The 24,465-nt window shown below is 34.4% G+C and overlaps 2 protein-coding genes across 2 annotated transcripts in view; both read left to right on the top strand.

The window, feature by feature from the left end:
- Hacl (2-hydroxyacyl-CoA lyase) overlaps positions 1 to 5,245 on the top strand; it is a 34,202-nt gene extending 28,957 nt beyond the window's left edge. The window contains exons 7-8 of the mRNA XM_074175817.1: positions 1,452 to 1,693; positions 4,974 to 5,245. Coding sequence (XP_074031918.1) covers positions 1,452 to 1,693; positions 4,974 to 5,193 — 462 coding nt within the window. The 3' untranslated portion in view covers positions 5,194 to 5,245. The remainder of the gene's footprint in view (positions 1 to 1,451; positions 1,694 to 4,973) is intronic.
- Positions 5,246 to 7,013: 1,768 nt separating this feature from the next.
- Rhau (ATP-dependent RNA helicase Rhau) overlaps positions 7,014 to 24,465 on the top strand; it is a 46,927-nt gene continuing 29,475 nt past the window's right edge. Inside the window, exons 1-6 of the mRNA XM_074175816.1 lie at positions 7,014 to 7,400; positions 7,928 to 7,972; positions 10,936 to 11,495; positions 13,227 to 13,416; positions 17,890 to 18,052; positions 18,320 to 18,537. Coding sequence (XP_074031917.1) covers positions 7,242 to 7,400; positions 7,928 to 7,972; positions 10,936 to 11,495; positions 13,227 to 13,416; positions 17,890 to 18,052; positions 18,320 to 18,537 — 1,335 coding nt within the window. The 5' untranslated portion in view covers positions 7,014 to 7,241. The remainder of the gene's footprint in view (positions 7,401 to 7,927; positions 7,973 to 10,935; positions 11,496 to 13,226; positions 13,417 to 17,889; positions 18,053 to 18,319; positions 18,538 to 24,465) is intronic.

Below are 24,465 nucleotides of genomic sequence, written 5' to 3'. Positions count from 1 at the left end.
ATGTTCAAGCCTGTCATCATGTATGCTTCTGGCGCCTGGGGACAAGCGGCTCCGAGCAATATAATAATAATGATATATTTATTCCCAGAATGATACAACAAATAAATGTGAACATTTACTGAAACGGGAAAGGCTGAAGATCAGTTGGTTGCATCTAAAGATGCAACCTCTGTTTTTCATCTCACGCAATTCTGAAGAGACTACAAAATGAGTTGAATTTCATTAGTTCAGACTTCCATTGTCTAATATGTAAAATAATTCGAAATCCCTGAAAGAACTGAAAAAAAGAAGAATTGAAAAATAATAGCTGAAAATATTATAGTAAGCAAAAAAATCTGAAATGAAATAGTAGTGAAATTAAATACAACTAAAAATAGAGCAATTGAACAAAAAATAAAAAAAAAATAAAGAGATTCCAAGCCAATCTACTTCGCGACGTTTCGATTATTAGTATCCACAATCGTCTTCGGGTGATGACTGGACTAATTTCTCCGAGAAATGACTATTTATGCGTCATTCAAGTACTTTCTCTTGTCTCCACTTTCCTTTTTCCGCTTCACCGGTTTAGTGGGAGATGGCCGTTTGGCGGGAGTTGGCCATTTTTCGCTTGATTTTGGGTTTCCATATGTTGCGTATCTCTACGCTAGCTTAGCTGAATACGTTGTTGGACAACATGTATGCGGCTTCCTTGAATTTCCTCCTAAACCAATGTTCCTCCCTGTATATGATCTGAGTCCAAACACGCTCTGCTATTCCTGATTTGCTGGTTTTCCCTCGCTGTGTGTGATTTTTGTGCTCGGCAATGCGAACATTCAATGCCTTCTTAGTTCCACCTATAAAGGATTTTCCGCACTCACAGGATATCCGGTAAATGCAATTCTTGAAATCGCAGTCCGTGTTTGATGGCCTAGTTTTCGTGAGGCTGCTACGGATAGTGTTTCCGGATCTGAAGCAGGTTCTGATTTTGTACTTGGACCCAATTCTTTTTATCCTTTCCGATAATCCTCTGATTTAGGGAAGTGCAAGCACTGGTTGTGACAGCTTTTCTTCCTTGCGAGGCTCCTGCTGTCTTTTAGCCAAAGTCTGTTCCACCATCGCTTTGATGATGTCTAGTTCCTGAATTTGAGTCTGAAAGTCTGAGGACTTTTAGACGAACTTCTGACGAACGCCAGCTGTGAGGGTAAGAGATCCAGGCTCCAATTGTTTAAAACCAAGATGACTATTACGAACATTACATTTCTGGTTTGTTTCAACTAAACACAAATTTTAACTATTATGTCAGTCTTTGGCATTTGTAGAAGAAAAGGATGCTGTATTGAAGTATGTGTTGAATCGCGTATTTTATTGTTGACGCACATGTATTCTTTCGTTGACCCAACTGTAGAAATCGTTACTTTGCTCATACTCTTTTATAATGCCTTGAATATATTATAAATCATGATTTATTTTAGGTTGGTATGGGTTTTGGAATCGCAGCAGCATTATACTGTAGAGACAACGAGCCAGACAAAAGAGTGATTTGTGTTGAAGGTGATTCAGCATTCGGCTTCTCCGGTATGGAAATAGAAACCATGGTGAGGTATAAATTGCCTATTACTATCGTGATTGTAAACAATTCTGGAATATATACTGGAATGGATCCCGATGTATTCAAAGAAATCAGAGACGTAGAAGTGACAGAAATTGCAAAGGTGTAAGTATACTAAAAAACCTAACTATTTCATATGATTTTCTTTATGTGGTTAGATATACCGAGGAGAGCATACTCACAAGCATCTTTCATTGAATTAAAAAAAAACAACAATACAGTAATCGTTATTTTTTATAAACTAGTAATTGCTGGAAAATCGATTAATTATCGATTTAAAATTATTATTTTCACAAACATGCCAAAATATGGCCCAACTTTCACCATCAGAGTAATAAAAAATTGAAACTTTTGACAGGTGTCGTTTTCTCCAGCGGCTGAATTCAACAACTACCGTCTACCAATGTAACGCAAAAATGTACAAATTATCCCAAACCTCGAAATTATTAATATTTCAATCATGCATTGTTCAACGTTCAACATAATAATAAGGAATCGCAACGAGGTTTGCCTTAGAAAATATGTTGTAGTGTTGCCGGTCTATTACAAATTGTAATATATTTCTTACTACTTTACTGTAGTTCAGTGATATGTATTTTTCTAATAGGGACAATACTAATAAAAATACAGCATTCTGAATCAAATTTAATTTTTAAATTTTCATGAAGTGACTGAAAATATTAATTAGTGTGGCCAATCACATTAGGCGACATGGCATGGAATTTTCAAACACGCAGTTCCAGTGTGAAACGTTTCTTGAGATTTTCTTACTTATTCTGCAAATAAGCCTCGTCAGAGCGCTATTGTCTAGAGGCAGCATGTACCGTGCACGATCAAATGAGCACAAAATCATATATATGGGCAATGAAAACACCTAACTTTCAAACTTTTTTTTCATGAAGTGACTGAAAATATTAATTAGTGTGGCCAACCACATTAGGCGACATGGCATGGAATTTTCAAACACGCAGTTCCAGTGTGAAACGTTTCTTGAGATTTTCCTGCTTATTCTGCAGATAAACCTCGTCAGAGCGCTATTGTCTAGAGGCAGCATGTGCCGTGCACGATCAAATGAGCACAAAATCATATATATGGGAAATGGAAACACCTAACTTTCAAACTTTTTTTGATGACTCATTTGAAATAGTGTTACGAGTTGATATATTCAGTATTTGATAGATGTGACAAAATTATTTCAACAAAAAACATTATGTTTTGAAATAGTTTGAAATGATTTCTCGCCAAAATGTGGGTATTCGACTTACCTGTCTTTTTTTATTAAAAAAATAACCGCATCAACCGCGAAGTGTTATTAGCGAGAACAATTAGGTATGATTATATTTTATGTAATACATGAATAGATTTCAAAAAGGTTAGTAAAGAGTTCAAGTTCACCACGTCTAGGGCAGAATTGAGATCACTGGAAAGTCTTGCTTCTTGTCTTTCATATTCAAAAACTGGGCACTCCAGGATAATGTGTTTCATACTGTTGATTACACCACAAATATCACACTTCGCAGCATATTCTTTCTTCATAAGGTGTTGGTGTGTTAGTCTTGTGTATCCGATTCTGAGGCGAGTAAGAATGACTTGATGTCTTCGTTGGGCCGATTGGTAATTCTGGAAGCGCATGTCGAGATTTATCTTACGTAATTTATTTCATTCCATGGCCATAAATCTTTCTTTCCAAGTGTTTACTATTAGTTTCTTTATGGTATTAAAGTAATCTGAGTGGGGAATTTGTTCAAACAGTGTTGCGGAAGAAGTAACTGTAACATACAAGTGACCGCATCGGTTTTCTCATTGCCTCAGATTCCAGTATGGGAAGGTATCCAGATTAATTTGATACATTTTTGGTTCTGCATTAGCTTGGATACCCTTTTCTTCATACGGACAAGTAGTGAATTGCTTGAGTATACCTGTCTGATTCCATGAATTGCGCTGAGAGAATCGGTGATAACAGAGTTGCCGTCCAGTCTTTCACAGTGTGCTACGGCTTGATCTATGACGTATAATTCACCTGTATAAACACTACAGATTGGCGGCAGACGGTAAGCATGCTCCATATCTCTTGTGATGACGGCTGCGCCCACACAATCAGAAGATTTCGAAGCATCTGTGTATAAGTGATTGTATTTCTTGTAGTTGGAGATTATTTCAGAGAAAGTTTTTTGGATAAAACTTGGTGTGATATCATTTTTTCTGTGGGCGGTTAGTTAGGCGTTGGAATCTTTATGGTCCATGGTGATGGGTGGTGGAGAGCAGAAACCAAGTGACATGACATTTTTAGGAACTTCAGGATTATTAGGAATTTTTGACATTTTTGCGTAGAGTGGTAATGCACCTTTATTACTTTGATCGAAAAGAAGGGGAAATCTGTTACTGAAGGTATAGTGATAGGCGGAGTTGTTTATATTATCAAAAATTCTTGCAGCATACGTAATGGTTATGTATTCACCGCGAAGATCGAGAGGCTGCTCTCCTGCTTCAATAAATAAACTTTCCACTGGACTACTACGGCATGCTCCTAAGGCTATCCTGATAGCGGCATGGTGAATGACATCACATCAATGACAAGAGCTGACTTATTTACAGTAGAGTGGGCAATACATCTATAATCTTATTTTAGATCTTATTAGCGCCCGATGGATGGTTAACAAAGTATTGCAGTCCGCTCCCCGGGTGTGATTTGACAAGACGTTCATTAGGTTCAAACCATTTTGACAAGATTTCTTAACATCGTGAATATAGGCGCTCCAATTCAGTTTGTAGTCAAACGTTATCCCAAGAAACTTTGTTTCCTCAACGAATTTCTCACTGCTGTCCATTAAGCGTAAAGTTTGGAAAATGAGTTGCTTTTTATCATCTTTTGGATTCTTTCGATTGTCTTGGCTTTCATACTTGTTTGTGTATGGCACGCAGAAGCGAAAAAAATCGTGGTCTGATTATGTGCTAAATTTAGCAACCAACTAACTTCATTTCTTCATTCAATATTCTTAGATCCAAACAAAATATGAGATTTAAAGATGAGTACCCTTCCATATTTCACAAAATGTTGGTATTTTATACGCCAGCTGTCAATTTTTGTGGCGGAGTTAATGTTTCTCGATATTTTGAAAGTTTTTGTAATGTGGGGGGTAAACCTGAAAACTTTACTAAGCAATTTAGTTTGAAGGTTCCTAAAAAAATTAACTTATTCGTGGTGAAAACAATCACCTTATAGCTGCCATCATTGTATTGTATCAATCTAGAAACTGATACTCAAATTTGTTCAAAACTCATTATTGAATTTCATCAATTTCTTGATTTTCAGTGGATATGACTATATGACAACTTTTTTTTGTTTTCTGAAAACTTATTGTATTAACGTATGTATATATTTCAGAACGCCTCCAGGATGTTTGTCAAGCGTAACCCGTTACGAAAATATGATGAGTCTTTTTGGCAGTCGCGGGTTCTTCGTTAACAATGTCCCGGAATTGAGAAAAGCTGTTAAGGAAGCTCTGACGATGAAAGATGGCCCCACTATAATCAACGTTATCATCAATACCACAGCTGATAGAAAACCACAAACGTTCCATTGGCTAACGGAATCCAAACTTTGAATGTTGTATCTGTAAATATTTTATTTTTGAAGTAAATTGAAAATGGGTTTTATTCTTCATTTTATTCAAAAACAATGTAACTTTTCAGTCTTCTCATCAAATTGAACTCAAAAATAAACTGTCTAGCGGAGGTACACAAATAGGCTCGAAAGTGTTAAGCATGCCAATTTCAATACATGTTTCTGCGGGATTATAATTTTTGTTTACATTCCGTCATATCATATTCAACTTTAGCGCTCGCTTCCTCTAGTGATATCACAAATGTGGCGGTCAAAATCTTTGCTTTCGTAATTCCTCCTTATATACAAACCCTGATGGCTGATACCTTTGAGAGTTGTGGCTATAAAAATGAATCTGAAAAACATGTAGAAGTTAACCCTACTTCTTTATATTGATTTCATAGACTTGACAATATGGAGACTTTTATATACATTCGCGGTTTTGGAAATGATGTCACTGCACAAAAGAACTATGGCATAACTAATATTGTCGGAACCCGTTACTCGCTTTGCTTATTACGAGAGGATTTATCGCAGTTTCACCCAACCCTCATTCATCCAAATAATGAGAACTCATTTAGAAACCTAATAAGACATTAATTATGAAAAAACGAGAAAAAATACGCTCCGAATGAACTAACATTAAATAGTTATTTTTGAGAAAAATACAAAGAATCATCAAACACTTACATTATACTGCTACCCATCAGGATCGAAGAAAAGAAGATGTGCTGCATTCTAAAAATGCTCTGGAACCGTTTCTTAAGAGTGATCAATGAATACTGAATGAATATCTCAATACTTTCTGTTGATGATTTTGACCTCCCTCAATATTTATAGAGATACATATGCTGAGGTTGCAACTTTGCTCCGGTCACCGTACTATGGTAAAATACTTAATATGTATCCGTGAAACTTTCCATATCCGGTAATCGTATCAATTTTGATGTCTATGAACTTAGAATATTAAAAGATGGAATTGTGAATACTGAGTGTTTTCGTTTTAGATTATTGAAGTTGAGGTTGAAACATCTTTCAATTCATGTATTTGCTTGAATGAATTTGAATTATTTCCAATAGTTGAAACTTTACTAATTATATGGCCCTAACCATATTTCAATGAATTGAATTTATTCTGAACTTCTATAAATTAGACTTTCTATTGAACTAAACTATATATTGATATCACTGGAGTTTCTTTCTCAACACCAAACCGTTATTTTCACACCAGTTTCATCTTCCTCTTGAAGATGATCACTTAGTGATCGAAACACGTGTCGAGGTGTTGAAATAACCGTTTGGTGTTGGGAAAGAAACTCCAGTAATATTCATCACCTACTACACCAAAGGTTCCAAACAGTGTATCACAAGTAAACTATATATCTCTACTAATCTGTTCAACTTATTTATCAGCAACGCAAGTTACAGAAATCACGAAATGAGGTCTTGATTGAAATAGTCTAAACAATCCACAGGAACTGAAAAATGAAAAATTACTATTATCAAAAGAAAACAAATCAATCACACACAAGCACTTGAAATGCGCATTTGTTCAACACTTCTATGCCCAATTAATCCGTATTAACTTTCAATTGAATAATCACCATAATCAAAAAGTCTAAAAAATACCGAAATACTCAAAACTCATATACAAATAAATCAAAATTCCAAAATATTTACAGTGAAAGTATGCAACACGTAAAACATCATGACGTTGATATGACATACAAGTTTATGAATACGTATTGCCAAAACATGGATCTCTCCACCCTTTTAAGGTGTTGAAGTCAGTTTTCTCTCTTTAATGACCAGTCCATATTATGATGTTAATGGGTGATTCATGTTATTTTTCAATTAGGTTATCCCATAATTTATAATATGAAATCATTTATGGAATATTCATTCTCCCGGTTTTTTAGTTGTAACGCTGATTTTTCAAAAGTACCTAGTGGGTTATGAATTTCTAGCGATAAGTGGGGTGATCAGCAATAATTGAACTGGAAAATAACAATTTTTATTCTACAGTATTCAAGTATTTAGGTACTAAACATGCCAAAAAGAGGCTTTAAGAGAAAAAGAGACGACATGTATGGAAATATGAACATTAATGAAGGAGGCGAAGGAACCTCACAATCAAGTAATACAGGAAGGCATCCACCTGAACTCAGAGGAAAAGAAATTGGACTATTTTATGCAAGGCGAAACAGAGTAAAAATTGTTTTTTAATAATTGCTTTCCCAAAAGCTTATGTTACTCTGGGAATAAATGAAGTTTTTTATCAATATAATATTCTTTCTCTACTCTAGAACAAGAAAGAATCATATTTCATTCATCATTTGTCTATAAAATCCTAAGAAAGTAATATGATTCATCCATTTTAGTATCGAAAAATTTTCATTATGTTCTCCAACAGTCTACCAGTTATTCACTAGTTCAAGCTCACAATCAACTACCAACCGACATATAAATTTCAGAAAGTTTCGAAATATTTCAATCAAAATTCCTCACAATAATATTGTTTCATGCATTGATTGTTAGAACGTACTTTTACTTTATATTTAAACTTGTATTTTACAAATCTTGACATCATATCTTTTGGACGACAAGTGATGTAATGAATACATTTGTTTTACCTGTGAAATTTTATTTGTATATGTTCTAAATATGCGATTTCTTTCTTAAAAATTGTATTTTTTTAGTCTTGTGCTAAACAAACGGTTATTATTATTTTTTAGGAAAGAGGAAAGGGGAACTGGAAACTGAAAAGAGACGCAAAACCAGTAAGTAATATTTTTAATAGTTTTTTTTTACTAATTGAATAAGGCATTCCAATGTACTGAATATCATTCTGTTTGTGATACAATTTCTTAAATTCTATTTATTGCTCATGAGAAATCTTTCTTATGTATTTATTACATTTTCAGTCAAAACTCTACTTAAAAAAAAAGGTGTCAATATTATTGATATGTAATTTATTTAAAGATTTCAAAATTATTCTGAAGCATTATAAGTCATTATTTTTGTAAAAAAAACTATTTTGAAAAATAAATTTCATGCAAAATATTGAAAAGTAGATCAGAGAAAAGATTACAATTTCAAAGTGATACTTTCGTTTCTGATATAAATTAGAAACAAATACTAAAAACAAGTACAATCAACTAAATTTCTAGGAAGCAATTTAGCCAAGTACTTTGGTTGGTAGATACAACTTGATCATAAATATGTAAAAAACTGCTCGCGCATGTTTATATTAATTTTGTAGTATAAAGGAAAAGTATGTTTTACTTAATAATGAATAAAATCAAAATTTATTCATCATCGAAGTCCATACAAATGTATAGTCATCTAAAATTATTGGACCAGTCATAACAGAAGCTACAGCAGTACAGATAAAATAAGTATATATTAAAAGAACTCTTATCGGGTCATAAGTGAAAGAACAGTTGTATGTCAAAGAACATTGAAAGCTACAAAAATATAAGTACCTATGTATTGAAAGAACTACCATCTGTTTATTAATAAAAGGAAACAATCGTACAAACAGAGAACATTAAGACAGCAACACGTTAAAGAACATACATTTTCATAAAAAATTCCTGGAAAAAATTAAATATGTTTTCTTCCAAGTATATGTAAAGAGCATTCCTGAAGTAATTTTAATTTGACAATTTGTGAGTTGCACCAAACAGTTCCTTAAAGCGATTAGAGCATCTCATACCTTGCTAAATATGACAGTTTTGCAGAGATACTGTTCTTTGTAGCTGCCTAATAAGAAAGCATGTAGTGTCTAATTTTCGCACAAGAGCATAGAGGTGTTCCTCCCATGTCATCTTATGGTTCATAACAATTCCAAGAAATTTAATGGAAGTCAGTTGTTGAATGCTTTTATTATTGGTTGTTATCAAATAGCTAACATCATTATTCATATAAAAAGTTTTGGATACATTAACTAATAGTCCATTATTAAGATACCATCTATAAAATTCATTTGCAGTGACATTCACCTTTACTACTACCTCTCGTGTGTTAGTTTCTGAGACCAGTATATTAGAGTCATCAGCATACATAAATATTTTTTGATCTTTATTAATCCCAAGGAACAATAATGTTTGTAACAGCGATTCATGTTGAATGACAGAGAAACTTTGTATTTCATCAAAGGGTAATTTGATGCATTGATGGTGGTAAGAATTACGAGTAGTTGTGAACTATTCAAAGAGCTGCGTATTCTAAATGCAATCTCAATCTACATTTACCACTTATAACCTTCATAACATAGAATCATCCCAATAAAAACTCTTCCATAGACTAACAACACACAGTTAATGGGAATCTAGGTGTTCGATAAATTGCTAGAATATATAAAAACCTCACATAATCAGGTGATGAAAGAACTATATTACCTTTATTCCTCTGTGAAACCGTCTCCATTGTTGATGAATGTTACTTTATGTTGAAATTTGATATACACCTTTCTATTTTCTTTTGCTTTTGATATATGTTGATGTCAATTGCAAATGATGTGATGTAAACTAATAATTAAAATTTATATTTATTCGTTTACTTCTTGTATGTTATTGTATCATTATTCATGTATATTTTCTCATTACTTGAATTTAATTGTACAGGCTTTTATAACTTCTTACTCTGCTATACGACAATGCATGGAAGTTGCACCTTTCATTTCTTCCCTGCACACTCAAGTGATATTAATAGATCATTTTATCTTTAAAAAATACTAACCTAAAAGGAATCGATTGTATTTCCACAAAAAACTTGAAAAGTATTCATTCATACAATAGCGAACCAGTAGCATTTCTAATTATTCGTTCTACCAAACTCAGCGAATATCCTGATGAACTGAAAATTGGTCTTCTTTCACCAATTTTGGAAAATGTTTAAAAAAAATCTGTTTAAAATCTGTTTTTCCGTTAATCAGACCTATATTATTATCCATGGTATTATGAAAGGTGTTTGAGAAATGTGTGTATAATAAGATGTTTAGTTTTTTGGACAAGTTGAACATAATAACCAAGTTTCAACACCGATTTTAGCGGGTTTCGTCGATTGAAAGTGCTTTATACGAGTTTTGTGAATATGCTCATCATGCCCTTGATTAAAAAAGTACGTTGGTGCTCTTTTTTTCGATTTATCCAAGTGATTCGATATCAAACATGAAATAATCCTGAGTAAGTTATACTCACTAGGATTTAAACTTTAGAGGAAATGAACTTTCATGGCTGAAGTCATACTTGACTCTCAGAAAAATGTGCGTGAAATATGATAACTGTCAATCACAACCATACGGTAACGATAATGGAGTCCCTCAGGGATCCATCTTGGGACTTCTGATCATTAGTTATGTGCCAGAACATGTAAATACAAACCAAATAATTCTATATGCAGACGACACAACGCTTGCTGCGGAAGTCGATAGCCCAGTGGAGCTCCAAGTTAAACTCAGTGATTTTGGTGCCGCAAAAACTATTTAGTTGTAACTCCCAGTAAGACTGTTTTGATGCAGTTCTATTTCAGAACTAACATGAAAATTGCCGATTTTCGAGTCATGATGTGATCTCGGCAGCCAGTACTAAATTTCTTGCTACATATGTTGATAATGACATGACTTGGGAGTCGGGTATCGAGTTGGGAGTCGGAATGGTTATTTTGTTATCAGCTATCACCTTGTGATCGTAAAAGATTCAATAAATTATTATAATAAATACTTTACTGTAATTCTCAGCTTGGTTCCATTACCCTTTCGGAAACAAAAAAGTCACAAATTGGTATGATGCTGAGATCAAATTCAATGGGGAATATATTCATTACTGACAACAATTCTTACGATCATGTTGAAGACTCTCTATTCAAGTATCAGTTCCTCAGTAACATCAGGGGAAATATGATGGAGAGATTGAAAGCTGTGGAGCCAGGAATATTTCGAAACGAATGTCTTGACAAAAGATTTCTTTCTGAGCTGACCAATAAAAAGAATGACCTTAGGTATCAAGCAATGTTGAACAAAAGGAGGAAACTACCGTCATATGAAAAAAGGAAAGATCTATTGAAAATTATAGAAGAAAATCAGGTGGTTTTGATAAGCGGAGAAACTGGATGTGGCAAAACAACACAAGTTGCTCAGTTTATTTTGGATGATTATATCGAGAAGAACAAAGGGTCTGCCTGTAAAATAGTATGTACGCAACCAAGAAGGATAAGTGCTATATCTGTGGCAGAACGGGTTGCAGAAGAACGGGCTGAAAAACTAGGAGAGAGTGTTGGCTTCCAAATTAGGCTTGAAAAGTAAGTTATGTCTATATTAATAATATAAAAAAGTATAACTTTTGAAATTGCTAAGCTAAACTTCTTATTTTGTTTCTCACTACATCTGTTTGTTTGACATTATTTTCTTTGATGATGTCATAGTGCCGCCATATTGAATTTTGACAAAATGGTTCCTACCCCGCCATTTTCAATTAAATTGGACACATGATCATCGCTGGAAAGACAATTTCATATTTTATCAGATGGTTCAAAAAATATACAGGGTTTTGCTAAGAATTTTTGACTTGTGTGTCCGTTTGTGCTCGAACCGGAAGGGATTTTCAATTGGTTTATCGTTAGGGATATCCTTTGTCTAATAACAAAATGTCAATTTTCTTGTCTAACAAACAATTGAATGATGCCCTGTCACTGGTATAGGGCCACGCTTGTATGACAGGCGATCAGAATTGTAGTCTCAAATACTCGAGCCCATCAGATTTGGCTATGATGAGTTGTTTACAAGCCGAAAGATGTGCATTTTACAAATCTTGATGATTTCAGCCTGAGTTGAGGAAGTGCAAATGTCACAAACTTGCGAAAAAGACGTCAACTCGACATTCTAGAGCAAGATTGATTTCTTTTCTTTTGATGGAATTAATTTGAGGATTAGGAACAAGTAGAATCTGTCGATTTCGGTTAATCAAAGTACCAAAAATCGTCGGTGAAGTTTGGCGGTGGAGGAACATTTGTAAATTATTGTTTTTCAGATTAATGAAAAACACCACGAGATGGCGTTATAAGCCGTCACACTCACAGTCTTTTGAATGGGAGCTTCATTTGGTTTCACTTGACATCGTCTCTGAATATCTGAAGCAATTGAGTAAATTTCATTTTTTTTCCATTTTTTGTCTGAAAAGTGAATTCTTATTGACAAAGCCGTGTGCGAAATATACCCAAGTAACATAAACGAAATCACAAAAGTAAAATCACTAAAAGTAAGTGATAACATGAACTGAAAAGAGACATGTTATAACAATAACCTAATACAAACGTTCAGGATATAAGAAAATGCTCAATAAAATGAAATAAATCAATTTAAACTAAATTGAATCAAATCAATAAAATACCGTAGATATTACAGGTTATCATACTCAATTGAAATTATCATCATAGAATTCTACTTAGCTTAGTAGTGCAAGTCTTTCAACTCTTTCTTAAGAGCTCTGTAGTCAATTATGGTTCTTATAGCTTGAGGAAAGTAATTGAAGATTTTGAGACCGTTGTAAATAATGGAATCTTCAACTAGGGTCGAAAAAGGCAGCGGTAATTTGAAGCTGAATCTTTGCCTGGTTTGATACATTTACTCGCCCAAGTTGTCGGAACAAGTTTCTATTATTTAAAGGGAAGGCAGATCGTTTCATATATAAATAAGGAGACCACAGTTAGGATTCTGTTAGAGGCATCCACATCAGACGTGTTTGAGTAGGTATATTCATAAAACTATTTTTTTACAGTTTTGAAAGACTAAACGTTTTCCCCACTGCTGAAAACGTATACCTACATCATATAATGCTTTTTCTTTCCATCATCTAATCTGCGTAACGTAACAGGTCTGCACGACACCCCCCCCCCCCGAGTAAATTCTCATTTAGCATCGTGGGCTCTCCTATTAATTGTAATTATTCGTAAACATGTTATAATTTTGTTATCAATTGTAATAATAATAAATTTCTCTTCAAAATTTGTAACCCATAACACTTTTTTTTTCAGGAAATTACCCAGAGACACTGGATCAATAGTATTTTGTACAACGGGAGTTGTTCTCAAACAAATGGAATCTGATCCCTCTTTGAGCACAGTGTCCCACATCATACTTGATGAAATTCATGAACGCAGCATTCCCTCAGACTTTTTGATAACTGTTTTGAAGGAGGTTATTAAGAAAAGGAATGATCTTAAGGTATTTCTTATTTTTTGAGAAAAACTGCAAAACTTTTTTTTTTCGAAGAATGTTATTCAGATAATGCAATCATGGTTACAATAAATATTTTAAATAGCACTATCCAAAAAAAAGTTATCCAAAGCAGCACCAAAATGCTGGACTCGGAAAACTTAATAGTAATTAATACAGAGAATTGAATAGATATAAGCCGTTCCTTCGTTGAGTATGCTAGTATAAAAACTTTTTATTTAATTCTTAAAGATACTGCTATGTGTTATTTCCTTGTGAAGAGAATTATAAGTTTTCATGCATAGTGTAATGGGATTATTTAGGCCAATATTAGTACGTACAGGTTCTAAAAAGACATTATAATGGGTACGAGTATTGTATTTGTGAAGCTAATTAATGAAAGTGAAGTTGGTATTACATTTGACTTGTTCATGTATAACCTTGTATGCAAATTTACCTTGCTCGTTTTCTAGAACATCCTGAATAGGCAGTATCTTGGTTACACTGTATAAAGTATCAGCTGAGGTTCTGTAGTCGAGCCTGAATAACATTTTCACGACTTTGTTTTGAAGTATTTTTACTTCTTTAAATAATGTCTGTCCACGTGTACCCCATATAGGAATTAAATAGCTAAAAATTGATAAGAAATATGCACTGTATATTTGATGGAGTGAAGATGGGCGTAAATAGGTTCTACAACGATATTGGGCACTAACCATTGCAATTACTTTTTTTTTCTACATGAGTGATATGGTTATTCCAGCATAGGTTTTCATCAACTATTAGTCCCAGATATTTGGTATTATGGACTCTCGTTATTTCTTTGCCTCCTATCTCCACTATGATGTCCTGTTGTTTCATGTTCTTCTGAGAGATGATTATAAAAGTAGTCTTCTTTACATTGATCTGAAGTTTATTTTTTGCAAGCCATCTGTGATACCTTTCAAGGTCGGTATTTACTGTGTTACAAGTTGTTTCAAGTCTTTACTCTTAAATACAAGAACAGTATCATCTGCGAATTTTAATTATCTACCTATATTTAGCAAACAGACAACAGAGAGTCAGTATCACTAAAGACTCAAAAAACCTCAAATCTGATATTATAACAACATCTATAGGTATACCGCAAGGAAGTGTAGCGGGCCCACTGTTGTTCGTTATATTTATGAATGATTTATGTAAATCTGAATTAGTAGAGAATCAATTTATAACTATATATGCTGATGATACAAGTCTTCTGGCAGGGGGAGAAACATATCCGGAGATGATGGTAAACTGTTGTAACATTTTTCAGAAAACAAAAAACTGGTTGAAAACAAATAAGTTAGTATTGAACGAGTCGAAAACTAAAGTGATGCTATTTGCAAACTATCTAACAGCAGAGGAAAAACCAAATGATATATCATTTTTCAATAATTCCTTTCAGTTATCGCATGATACCAAGTTTTTGGGTGTTTACATTGATGAATGGCTGAACTGGTCACAACATATAGAGGAAATCTCTTCGAAGCTTGGAAAAGTGTTCTATGGACTGAGAATAATCAGTAAACATCTAGAAAAGCAAGCAGCTTTATCTCTTTACTTTGCAAATTTTGAATCTGTCATGAGATACGGAATAATTTTTTGGGGATCCATCAAGAATACAAATAGAATATTTGTTATACAAAAAAAAATAATTAGAATAATCAATTACAAACATTATAAGGACTCTTGTCGAACAGTTTTTAAGAATAATAACATCATGACTGTATATGCTCTGTATATTTTAGAATGTTTGATGTATTTGTTTAAAAATAGAGAACTTTTTAATCTGAATGCTACAGAACACGAATATAACACTAGGAGGCATGACCTCATTTATCCATATCATACATTGAGACTTACTGAAAAATCTCCCTATTATATGGCAATGAAATTGTACAACAAGTTACCAGTACTTGTTAGACATTCTGCTAGTAGCAATCAATTTAAAAAAACAACATTAAAAAGATACTTGTAGATCTAGAACCCTATTGTGCTGAGGATTTTTTCAAACATCAGTTTTGAAACATACCTAATTGTGTTTGACGTCATTTTATTACATGTTGTAATTATTTTTTATACAAATAATTGTGGCATTTTCTAAAATAAACATTATTATTATAATGTTAGTAGTTTTCAATGACAGAACATGTAATGTATAGAGTAGGGGTCCAAAGACTGAGCCTTGGGACACATCTGCTTTGGTAGTTTCAGTTTTGCTTGAAATGCCATCAACCATTGTGAATTGTTTGCGATCTAGAAGGTATGTTTTTAGTAAAGAAAGAGCATTTCCTCTTATTCCCATATCTTCAATTTTTTCAAGTAATATAGAGAAATCAACAACATCAAATGCTTTTCGTAGATCAACAAATACAGCAATAGTGTAGTATTTATCATCCAGTGAAGAAGCATTGTGGTTAATGAAGTCGATAGTTGCTCTCAGGGTGCCACTATTTTCTTGGAATCCATATTGGTAATTGTCAAAGGCAACACATTTTTTCATGTAATTGATAATACGTTTTTTTAAAATAACTATCTGCCGTGTTTTGTTGTTTTATATTTATATATATTTGTTTTTATTTATACATGTACGTCTTCCTTGTTACGGTATGTAAATGTTTATTGTAATGCTTTCATACTGTTCAACAAGTGAATTTTTTTTCCCGCAGTGTGCGCTGGTCATGCCCTATCCCCCGAAGCCATTCGAACATTCGGGAGGGCGTGCCAGCATTACCAACCAATGACCACTAGTTAGAAATAATGTTATTTGGTCCTGATTTGTGTATAGGTGTTACCTTGCTGACTTTGAGAATATCTGGGAATATGCCTTGTTTGAAAGATTCATTTATTAATTTGACTAAAATAGGTATAATATAATCCTTGAGTGTTAAAAGATCGTTAGTATTTAAGTTATCATAACCAGCTGCTACATTTTTATTCAACTTATATAATTCTTCCTGAACTTCTTGGGAGTTTGTATTGTACAGGCACATTAAACAATCACTTGTGATTTCCTCAAACTCAGTAGATGACGCTGTTTGCATTCAATAATATCAATGTATATTTCATTTACTCACTATATTTATTCAAAGTAAAATTTTGGATAGGTTGCACCCACTGATTTAAAAAAAATATGTGACCACACGTATTTGGACATGTTAATTACGAATCGAAAAGAAATAATCGGAGATCTCCGTTATTTCCAGAGTTACAGCGCTCCAAAGTTCTCAAAGTGTTCAGCCATCTTTGGCCAATTATGGAAACTATTTTTTTCTTACTGTTCCAATGTGTTTTCTCCATGATACATTTTCATCAAGAATAAGATCAAGAAATTTAGCACTAGAAGAGTATTTAATATTTTCATTACTGAATTTAACTGGATCATTTGAATCAATTGATATAGACCTTTTTAATATGAACATATATGAAGATTTCTAAAAATTCAGTGTCATTTTATGGCATTGAAGCCATAAAGATATTTGATCAAGGTCTTTTCAAATATTAATTTTGATTTCTTGTAAATTAAAGTGGTGTCATCAAACATTTGTGACTCACCAAATAAATTTACTATAGCCAAAGAATTGAAATATATAAGAAACAAAACAGGTCCAAGTACTGATCCTTGTAGTACCCCACATATTTTTTTTACTAATTATGCCGCCAATATAGACATACTGCTTCCTATACATTAAATAATTTTTAAACCAATTATAAACTAAACTTCTGATACCTATATTATGCATTATTTTCAGGAGAATTTTATGGTCCATAGTATCAAATGCTTTCTTCAGGTCTAATGAAAGAACTCCACATATTTTGTTTGAATCTAAATCTAGCTGCAATTGGATTATGGCATCTCATACAGCGGACTCTGTGTCACAATTTTTTCAAAATCCTTTTTGCAAATCATATAATAATTTTGTCTTTTCAAGATATTCAAACAATCTAGAATGTACTGATTTCTCAATAATTTTAGATAATACTGGTAAAACTGAAATTGGTCTATTCATGCTAGTGCTAGCTTGCGCACTGTTCATTGAAGAAAGATATTACAGTTGAAAAGTTTCTACGGTTTCAATCATTTCCTGGATGTTTTCACATCCAACAAAGTAGAGCCAATTTTATATCAATTATAAATTTCAATTCCAAATTGCCTGATATATGAATTGCCAAATGGAATATAATTTAACATATTTCAATAAAATGCTGACAAATTTCACGAAATTGATTGAAAATCATAACAAAGGGTTACTTTTTAATAAATTTGAAGGTTACTTTGTTGGATGCATAGATTGGTGACACATGTGTATTCTTTCGTTGTCCTAACTGTACATGAGCAAACTCAGTGACTAGAAGATTTTAATTACTCATAGAGATTTCATAATAACTGAAAGATGCTACAATAATTAAGCAAATAGTTTTTCCTTTCATGCATCACTGCTAGTTCATTTTCTTTTTCAGATCATTCTAATGAGTGCAACACTAAATGCAGAAGCTTTTTCGAAATATTATAACAACTGCCCTCACATCAATATTCCTGGATTCACATATCCTGTGACAGAATACTTTTTAGAAGATGTCTTGCAAAAAACTCAAAGCAAATTATTCCAACAGTTTGAACCTTGTAAGTTTTTACCCTAATTTTTTCTTGATTGATATAGTCTCATCCAAAAAAGTACTTCTCCCAAACACCAGAACTGCAATACTTTTCTCGACGCGTGTTTCCTCAACCAAGTTGGCGCTTTCAAAAGATGAATAAAACTGTGTTCTGGTGTTTGGGAAAGGTACCTTTTTTGGATATATTCTAATACAGAGGTTCCAGTTTTCCTTTTTGATATAATCTCATCCACAATCCATTGAATTGAGATTTTTTAATAATACATTGTTGCAGCTACATCGAGGTGGGATTACAAAAAGCGTGTGCAAAAAAATAGGGGTCCGCTAAGTGTAGAAGAGCAAGAATTCAAAGAATATATCATGCCGTATGCCAGAAACCTGGAAAGAGAGAAGAAGTATGATGCGCTTGTGTGTGAACAGTTGAAAAATCCAGATAGCGAAATCCTCAATTTGGATTTAGTTTACGAGTTATTAGTCTATATAGTTGAGAAGGTAATTTTAATAATCAAAATATTGTACATTATAAGATCCTAAACTATACCGGGTGACACAGACTCATGGTATAGTGCATGTAAAGTACCTATTTACTGAATTTCATTAGTTTGGGCTTCCATTGTCTGATATTATATAAAATGATTTGAAATCCCTGAAAGAACTAAAAAAGAAGAATTGAACATGAATAGCTAAAAATAACAATTATATTAAGCAAAAAACCTGAAATGAAATAATAGTCAAATAAAATACAAGTAAAAATAGAAAAATTGAACAAAAAATAAAAAGTTGAGAGATTCCAAGCCAAGTTACTGCACGACGTTTCGATTGTTACTATCCACAATCGTCTTCAGGACTGATTCCTACTAGAGGGGACTATTTATGGGTCATTCGAGTACTGTCACTCATCTCCGCTTTTTGGGTTTCCATATGTTGCGTATCTCTACGCTAGCTTGGCTGAATACATTGTTGGACATCATGTATGCAGCTTCTTTGAATTTCCTCCTAAACCAATGCTCCTCTCTGTGTATGATCTCAGCATGGGACCACTCGATGTTATGTTGATGGGCCCAAACGTGCTTTGCTATTCCTGATTTGCTGGTTTCTCCTCGTTGTTTGTGTTTCTTGTTCTCAGCAATGCGAACATTCAATGACCTCTTAGTTTCAGCCATATAAGATTTTCCGTACACACAGGGTATTTGCTGAATGCAATTCTTGGAATCGCAGTCCGCGTTTGGTGGCCTGGTTTTCGTGAGGCTGCTACGGATAGTATTTCAGGATCTACAGTAGGTTCTGACGTTGTACTTGGAACCGATTCTTCTTATCCTTTCCAATAATCCTCTGATGTAGGGAAGTGCTAGCACTGGTTGTGACGGCTTCTCTCCCTTGCGAGGCTCCTGCAGTCTTTTAGCCAAACTCTGTTCTACCATCGCTTTGGAGTAGCCATTCCGTTGAAGATCATTTTTGATGATGTCTAGTTCCTTCCCGAGACCTTCCTTTGTATTACACAGCCCGAAAGCACGGTCTAATAGAGTCTTGATGATTCCTCTTTTAGTTGATTGATGGTGGTTGGATTCGTGGTTCAGTTACTGTCCCGTGTGAGTGGGTTTTCAGTCTACAGATGTTTCCCACTTAGTGTCGGTCCTCTTCACCAATACGTCTAAGAATGGCAATTCGTTGTGGATTTCCTTCTCCATTGTGAAAGTGATGGAAGGTCTCATGCTGTTGATGTGTTTCAGGAAGGCGTCTAGTTCAGTATTCCCATGGTTCCATATTATGAAGGTGCCGTCAACGTATCTCAACCAGACACGAGGTTTCTTGTGGGCTTCTTCAACGGCCAGAGTTTCAAACCACTCCATATATATGTTGAGTATGACTGGTGAAAGTGGCGATCCCATTGGCAGTCCCTCATCTTGTGTAAAGAATTCGTCCTTCAGTTGGAAATAACAGTTTCGCACACAGCATCCTAGTAATTCCATGATTACTTCTATAGGTAAATTCGTTCTATCTTTCAGGTCCTCGTCTTCATACAGCTTCCTCTGTATGATTTGGAGTGCTTCTTAGACCGGAACGTTGGTGTAAAGGCTTTCTACGTCAAAACTAATTAGTTGGTCTTCCTGTGTGACTTCAATTGCCCCTAGTAGTTTGACAAAACGCCCGGAATTCTTCACAAAAGACGATGTTTTTCCTTGTAATGGTTGTATTATGGAGAGTAAAATGCTAGACAAGTTTTGAGTAGCCGAATCTCTTTAGCTGATGATCGGTCTGAGCGGAACGCCCTTCTTGTGGATTTTGGGTAGTCCATACAAGTCAGGGGGCTTACTGTGGTACGGTGTTAGCGATGATCTTTCCTTGTCCGAAAAATAGACTTGGTGTTTTTTCTAAATCTGGTACAACTTCCTTTCAATTGATGCAGTAGGGTCCTGTACGATCTTCGTGAGATTCTGAAGAATCTCTTCGATCTTCTGTTCGTAGAGAACAGTATCCATCACCACATTAGCGTTTCCTTTATCTGCAGGTAGGATCTTGAGGGTGTTGTCTCTACGTAGGCCGTTCAGAGCTCAACGTTCTTCATTGCTAATGTTAGATATTGGAACTGTTTCTCGATCCAGCTGTTCTCTGATTTTTCATCTGAATTCTTTTGCCTCGGTCTGGTCAATAAGTGAACTGGTGGATTCTACTGTAGTAATTATCTCTAAAGTGGGCACAGATGTTGGCGCAATGGCGAAATTTGGGCCTTTCCTCAACAAGGATTCCCGTCAGAGAGCGGGAACTCATGTTAATGACGTTGGCCGTTAATTACTTCCAAATTATGCACAGTTTGTTTCACACCACCCCATCCTAAAACACCATACTTCAATTGTGACTGTACCAGAGAAAAATATAACATCTGATAATATTTAACTGTGAAGGTTTCTGTACTTGTAATGTACTCTTCAATAGAGTGGAATGTATAATCTGAGCTGATTTATTTGAGAATTTTGATTTAACAAAACGAATGCTTAACTAAACTACACTGTATTACACTCGACATTTAAATTAATTCTGTTATGTCGCCCTAGCATCACTTCGTACCAACACACTGTTGTTGGTGTTGTTGCCGGACTTACAAAATTTAATAAAAAGAAATAAATTCGTGAACAAACTAAAATAAATTGTTTCAAAAATTTTAATTCAGGTACAAGGTATTGTAGTTTTTTATGATATAAGAAATGTGATGGTTTCACTTTGAATGCCTACCCATCATTATACCTAAATATTTGATAGCCCCAGTTTCACAAATTTTGAATTCACTATTGATTAGTTAGATATGGTTTGTTGAAGTTACGCCAGTAACAAGATTCACCCACTTTTTAATTTTCAATACGCTTATATTAGCATCACTTTTATGTTTGTTTGTAACCGACTCCTTCAGACTCGATTTTGACTAATTTTAAACGGACAGATATATTTTAGACTTTATACACTTATCAAGAATCGGTGACCATACAATAATATCATTAGTTTATCTCATTATCCTGATCAGGATCGCCAGGATTAAATAATTTCCTCACACAGTCTCTGTGTGAGAGCAAGTGAGACAACCACACTGTCTGTGCATGCCTATATATTTTATATTAAAAGAAATGGGCTTGAAACAGCAAGCCAAACTAAAAAGTGAAAAATAAATAACAGTTTGAAAAACTAAAAAAACACGCTTTAATAGCAACACCAACTAAAAATTAGTTCGAAACTAATTTAAAATTGTGTTCAACATCCCAAACTGATGTGATATATACGGACTTCTCTAAGGCGTTCGACAGACTTGATCACGGATTACTGCTATCGAAATTATACAGGTACGACTTTTCTCTGACCCTCATACCACTTTTTGTATCATACTTCACTGACAGTATGTTATATTCAATGGGCCCAGGCGAAGATCTCTGACTTATAGAGACAGGCTTGTCTGGCTATCTGTGATGCCATCAGTAACACACCGTTAGCGACCATGGAAATCCTTCTAGAACTACCTCCTCTACACATTTTTCTGGAGAGAGAGGCTAGGTGAACTGCATATAGAATTGTGCACATTTCCAATTGCACGAATTAATTTAATGCAGACTACAACAGACTGTTGGTTGACACTGGAAGTACAGCATTCTGGAAATGACCTCTCACTTTATGCCACCAACTGTTGACTACGAACTGCCTTATAAAGTACTGTTCCCGAGTAGAGAGGACTGGATCCTCAGGGAGAAGAAAATATTTAGAGCAGATAGTTGTTGGTTCACAGATGGATCAAAAACATCTTCCGGTTCTGGTTCAGGTGTTTTCAGTCGCAGACCCAGAACAGAGATATCAACCTGCCTACGAACCTATGCGAGTGTATTTCAAGCGGAAATTTACGCTATTGAATTGTGTGCGGAGATATAGGAAGAATCCAACATCATACACAAGTCAATAAAAATATTCTCGGACAGCCAAGCGGCGTTGGAAGCTCTTGGCTCCTATCGAGCAACGTCTAAATTGGTAGCAAAATACCAAAAACGACTCTCCTCGATAGGAAGACTTAACAAAGTGTCTCTGGTCTGGATTCCTGGCCATACTGGCCTGTAAGGCAATGAGGCTACTGCTGCAAGCAGCTTCATTGGACCAGAACCTGTCATAGGCTTTGTCAAACAAAGATTGAACACCTGGATGGCAAGAAGGTTTATGGACTTATTTATTTTTATGGATTTATTTGACTTTCAGAGTTCTACAGAGCCGTACTCTTACCATCTGACCTGAGAGACCACTCACCATACAAACTAATCGGGTTCTTTAAGAGGCTGGGTTTATTTGGTGGAGTGCGAATAGGTGTGAGCCACAATAAACCCATGCGGTTTGCGGTGGAGGGTCGAATAGACCTACTTACTTTGGACCTAACCTATATTCAATGGCTTCAAGTCTGTGGAATATGCAGCTACCTCGGGTGTTTCACAAGAAGCAACCTAGGTCTACTTCTCTTTAACGCCTTCATAAACGACATAGTTGAGGTTAGAACTGTTTGATATACGCAGATGACCTGAAATTATATCGTGAGATCAATGGCATCGAGGACTGTCTTCAACTCTCCCTCAATCTGGAACGCGTTGAGCAATGGTGTTTTAGCAACTATCTTCCTTTAAACGCCAGTAAATGTAATTGATGTAATGACGTACACACTAAAAAATTGTCTATTTTCATATCAATATTTAATAAACGATATTCCACTTCAACAGCCTCTTACATTCACCGATCTAGGTGTTAACTACGACACAAAAATTTCCTTCATGCCACACATTGAAGCCACTCATCTACATCGAAAACCTTATGCTATGCTTTCGTCAGATCAAAATTAGAATATGCATCCACAATCTGGAATTCATCTCATCAGTTGTATATAGAGAAAGTTGAATCAGTACAACGTCGTTTCCTAGAACTTCTCTCCTATAGATCAGACAACATCTATCCACCAATTGAATTTCCCCATGATGCATTGTTAGCTAGACATGCTATGAATAGCTTGAGTTGCCATCATGATTGTCATTCCACAATTTTTCTTTTTAAACTGATTAATAATTTAATTAATGACCCACATACTCTGCAAAAACTCAATTTCAATGTACCTAGACCAACCTCTAGAGTGGATAATCCTGTTTATCTACTAACTGTTAAGAATCTACATAGAAATCTGTATCGTTACGCTAAAATGAAATGCTGTTTGAGCCTTAGTTTGGTCCATTTTAAATAGATGGCGATACAAATCAGATTTCTAAGTTTTCTACATTAACGATATATATTCTTGGATCATGTGTGTGATGCATAAAAATGTCCTTGAGTTGAATATAAAACTTTGTTACTACTCTGTTAAAAAACGTGGAAGTCGTAAATAAAAGCCGTTTTGTAAAAAGGAAAGAGTATTGTTTTTATCAATAATACAATACTAACACGACATACAAATATTCTGAAACGTTCACCTCTGCTTAACATGTGTCAAATGCAATTCTGCAAGTTGTCAGCTCGACATTTTCTACTGTTCCATCTCTGAGATTAGGTCTTTTTACTTCCGCTAGTTCTATATGTATTGGTTTTACCTTATAACTTATTGAAATTGTATTGTATTGTAATTTGACTTATATCCCTGTTCTGTAGTTGGGTGTAACCTGTAGAACAGTGTATATAAATAAATAAGTCTTATGGCTTGATGTAATTAATGACTGTTAATAAGTCTGAAATCAGAATAAGTCTATTTACAAAAAAAAATTATTTTGTTGTGCCAATCTGGCAAACAGCTCCTAACCGAGTATTTATAACAATGGATATTTAGCATCCTCACGCTTTTTTACAACAAAGTATTTTTTTTGGAAATGGATTTATTCTGATTTCAGATTAAAAGTCATTTGTTACATAAAACCATAGGACTCA

Source organism: Leptinotarsa decemlineata, unplaced genomic scaffold (assembly GCF_025532065.1).
Source record: "Leptinotarsa decemlineata unplaced genomic scaffold, Ldec_3_MD MMD2_tig00001393_RagTag_RagTag, whole genome shotgun sequence".
NCBI lineage: Eukaryota > Metazoa > Arthropoda > Insecta > Coleoptera > Chrysomelidae > Leptinotarsa > Leptinotarsa decemlineata.
The sequence above is the reverse complement of the archived record's forward strand: the minus strand, read 5'-3'. Positions and strand labels throughout refer to the sequence as shown.